General features: G+C 32.2%; 1 protein-coding gene across 1 annotated transcript in view; it reads right to left on the reverse strand.

The window, feature by feature from the left end:
- Positions 1–934: 934 nt before the first annotated feature.
- The window catches only part of LOC106474126 (casein kinase II subunit alpha), a gene marked incomplete at its 3' end in the record, with an annotated part of 34,259 nt that continues 33,586 nt past the window's right edge, over positions 935–1,607 (reverse strand). The window contains exon 8 of the mRNA XM_022402493.1: positions 935–1,057. Coding sequence (XP_022258201.1) covers positions 935–1,057 — 123 coding nt within the window. The remainder of the gene's footprint in view (positions 1,058–1,607) is intronic.

A 1,607-nucleotide genomic window follows, 5' to 3' on the forward strand; every position in this document is an offset into this window, starting at 1 on the left:
CATAAATTATTAACTCATAAATAAAAACAAACAAAACTAAAATAGAAAAATTTAAACATCATTGACACAAGTCAATGAAGCTCAAACTACTGTTTTCTAATTTTACTTTTTATACGTGCCAGAGTTGTGCACTTTTAGGGTTTACCCGGGTCTCTCTAGGTAGTTCTGAATAGAATTATAATTTTTTTCTTACTCTTTCATCTATTTTGGTTAATTTGACATCTTAAACCTTCATAATCTGTCCATCCAAAGACTGAAAAATTTTACTAATCTTTGCTGGGAGTTTGCCATACATCCTGTCTTTTTTTTTTAAAATAAAAATAAAAGATAATAAAAGAAGTTCAATATACTTTAAATAACTAAGCTAGCACATTAATAGCTACCTTTTATATATGTTACAAAATTATTCCTACTTAAACAGCCAGACAGGAGTTCCAGATAATTAAAGCATCTAGATGCCACCTGTATGTTGTATAACATAACAATGTTTTGGGACAACATGGGACCTATTGGTCCATCTCAGCTATCTGATCCTCTAAATCTATTAATACATAAATTAAAAAAAACCTTAAATCCTGCCCTTATCATTCATATACACATCAAACTACAATATGCAGTTATGAGTTCTGGACCTTTGAAATACCTATATTCAATTTCTATACTGTATTCCTTACCTGATAATCCGTTAGCAATTCTGGACCTTTGAAATACCTATATTCAATTTCTATACTGTATTCCTTACCCGATAATCCGCTAGCAATTCTGGACCTTTGAAATACCTATATTCAATTTCTATACTGTATTCCTTACCTGATAATCCACTAGCAATTCTGGACCTTTGAAATACCTATATTCTATTTCTATACTGTATTCCTTACCTGATAATCCGTTAGCAAATCTGGACCTTTGAAATACCTATATTCAATTTCTATACTGTATTCCTTACCTGATAATCCGCTAGCAATTCTGGACCTTTGAAATACCTAGATGCCACTCGAACGTTGTATTCCTGGCCTGCATGATAGAACTCTGCTAGGCCCCAATCTATAAGTCGAAGCTGAAAAAGCATAAACATTCTTCAATTCTAGTAAAAATAGTGCACCCTGACTAATAAATAGCATTTCTAGCTAATTGACTTGACAAAATCAATTTATATAAATAAATATAATTCAAAATAAAACCTATTTGCAAATTTTAACAGACAAAGCTATGGCAAAGAAATCACTTTAGCCTGAAAAAATGAAAGAAGATAACTTTACATGCCTCCTTCAGAGAAATGTTATATTAAAAAGGGTATCCACGCCTCCTTCAGAGAAATGTTAAATAAAAAGGGTATCCACGCCTCCTTCAGAGAAATGTTATATTAAAAAGGGTATCCACACCTCCTTCAGAGAATTGTTATATTAAAAAGGGTATCCACACCTCCTTCAGAGAAATGTTATATTAAAAAGGGTATCCACGCCTCCTTCAGAGAAATGTTAAATAAAAAGGGTATCCACGCCTCCTTCAGAGAAATGTTATATTAAAAAGGGTATCCACGCCTCCTTCAGAGAAATGTTATATTAAAAAGGGTATCCACGCCTCCTTCAGAGAAATGTTATATTAAA

The sequence above is a fragment of the Limulus polyphemus genome, unplaced genomic scaffold (genome assembly GCF_000517525.1).
Source record: "Limulus polyphemus unplaced genomic scaffold, Limulus_polyphemus-2.1.2 Scaffold6851, whole genome shotgun sequence".
Taxonomy (NCBI): domain Eukaryota; kingdom Metazoa; phylum Arthropoda; class Merostomata; order Xiphosura; family Limulidae; genus Limulus; species Limulus polyphemus.